Source organism: Tupaia chinensis, unplaced genomic scaffold, assembly GCF_000334495.1.
Source record: "Tupaia chinensis unplaced genomic scaffold, TupChi_1.0 Scaffold139757_1, whole genome shotgun sequence".
Classification (NCBI taxonomy): Eukaryota; Metazoa; Chordata; class Mammalia; order Scandentia; family Tupaiidae; genus Tupaia; species Tupaia belangeri.
In genome coordinates this window covers 2,078,901-2,080,671 of record NW_006199637.1, presented here as the reverse complement: position 1 = coordinate 2,080,671, position 1,771 = coordinate 2,078,901, and the positions used below count along the sequence as shown (strand labels likewise).

General features: G+C 54.5%; 1 protein-coding gene across 1 annotated transcript in view; it reads right to left on the bottom strand.

The window, feature by feature from the left end:
* The window catches only part of ZNF513 (zinc finger protein 513), a 3,714-nt gene extending 1,949 nt beyond the window's left edge, over nt 1-1,765 (bottom strand). Inside the window, exons 1-3 of the mRNA XM_006162149.2 lie at nt 1,673-1,765; nt 1,271-1,423; nt 76-279 (exon numbers count right to left, since the gene is read on the bottom strand). Coding sequence (XP_006162211.1) covers nt 76-279; nt 1,271-1,423; nt 1,673-1,727 — 412 coding nt within the window. The 5' untranslated portion in view covers nt 1,728-1,765. The remainder of the gene's footprint in view (nt 1-75; nt 280-1,270; nt 1,424-1,672) is intronic.
* Nucleotides 1,766-1,771: the final 6 nt, after the last annotated feature.

Below are 1,771 nucleotides of genomic sequence, written 5' to 3'. Positions count from 1 at the left end.
GGCGCGATTAGTGGGACACGAAGGCGCAGAGGCGGCATGAGTACTGTAGCCGTGGGGGCAGCGGGGGCCCCCCACCCGGCCCTCCTGCCCCACAACACGGCCCCTCACCTGTGGGCCCCCCACAGAGCTGGCAGGCTGGGCCTGGCCTCTCACCCCTGGCCTCCCCTGGACCCCTGGCTGGCTCCTCAACTTCACTCTCGGCACTTAGTGCCCGGCCGCCCCCAGACTCGTCGTCGCTCAGCCCGTAGGGAAGCCCAGGCCTGGCCCCCAGAGAGTCTCCTGGTGAGACAGACAGGAGAAGAGACATCAACACCGGGTAGGACCAGGCTCAAAATTCCCCCACCCCCATTTCAATTCTGGTGTCCTCACTTGCTTGGTTCTACTGTTCTCTTAGCTTTTATGATCTCTTTAGTTCCTAGGGATTTCGGTTTCCCATAGAGTGACTCCAGAATATTCCATGAGTTATCTACCTTTAAGCGTGGACTCTAACTAGTGACAGTTAAGGTGAGCTGTTATCGAGCTCCTCTACCTGGATCACAGGCTCAGTGAACCACAGACTGCAATCAAGCAACAGTATAATGAAGTAATTTAGGGATAAGAGATTAAAAATGCAAACAGAAGAGGACTGAAACCTTTCTCTACACTTTATATTATGAAGGCCCATTTTAATGTGGATCTGATTATAAAGCAAAACCCATCTCAAGAGTCAGGCCAAACTTGGAGGAAAGTGGAAACAATGAAAGGTATGCACGTAATACTACTTGTAAGCCTAAAGGATGGATTCTTTTATAGACTCCTTCAATGACTCAAAAACATCCTTCATAAATGGGTAGGTAGGGAAGCAAATTAGGGTAGGATGATGCTAAGATCACAGCAAAGAGGAATGGGGAAAGATACTTATGGGCAGAGACTAAAACCTCTCAATACAAAAGCAGCTTATGCTGCAGGTGAAAGGGAGCCAGATTAGACATAAGTACTAGCTTGCAGGACTTATAGAAAGGTTGTTTCCCTGAGCCTCCACACCTAAGGAAAGGTTTACTTTAGCTAGTAGCCGACAGGATTCGCTGGCCCTCCCGTTCACACCACCTTTGGACAGAGCCTAGCGTTTCACCTCCGCGACTTGATGGGCTAATCAAGCTCAAACGTCAATAACCGCCGCGGTGTAGGGAGCAGTGTTTTGAGCACCACCTACCTTCAAACCCTGACCTGCCTCCTGAAGAGCCGGGGGCCCCAGTGGTCACTAATTCTTAACCAAGTCTCTCAAACCCACCTTCAGAGTCTCTCTCGAAGCCCATGAGCTGGTCGCTGTTGCCGTCACCTTCCTCTTCCTCTTCCTCCTCAAACTCCAGATCCTGGCCTAGCAGCAAATCACTCTCCAATACCAGGGCCCCGGGTCCTTCGTCCAGGGAGTCCTCGGTATCCACTGAAGAGGGGAGGGGGCTTGTGGATTCTCCCTCAGGAGCCATGCCCATCATCCGCACCCAGGGAGCCAGCCCTCGTGGACCGCACTTCCCTACGCCTTGACCCTCTCGGGTTCCCTTAGTCCGCGCAGGGAAGCTGGAAGTCCGGATCGCCCACCCCACCCCTCGGGAGTCCCCCCTCCACCCTGACCTAAACCCACTCTGCTGACCCCACCCTCTCTCCTCCCCCCCCAAGGCCCTTGACCCCTGACCTTTGACCCCCTCGCATTTCACGGGCTGCGGGTGGCTTTGCTTCCTTCGGGGCATCGTGACCGGCTCCAGCCCGATGCGCCTCCGGCCTGCGGCCGCTC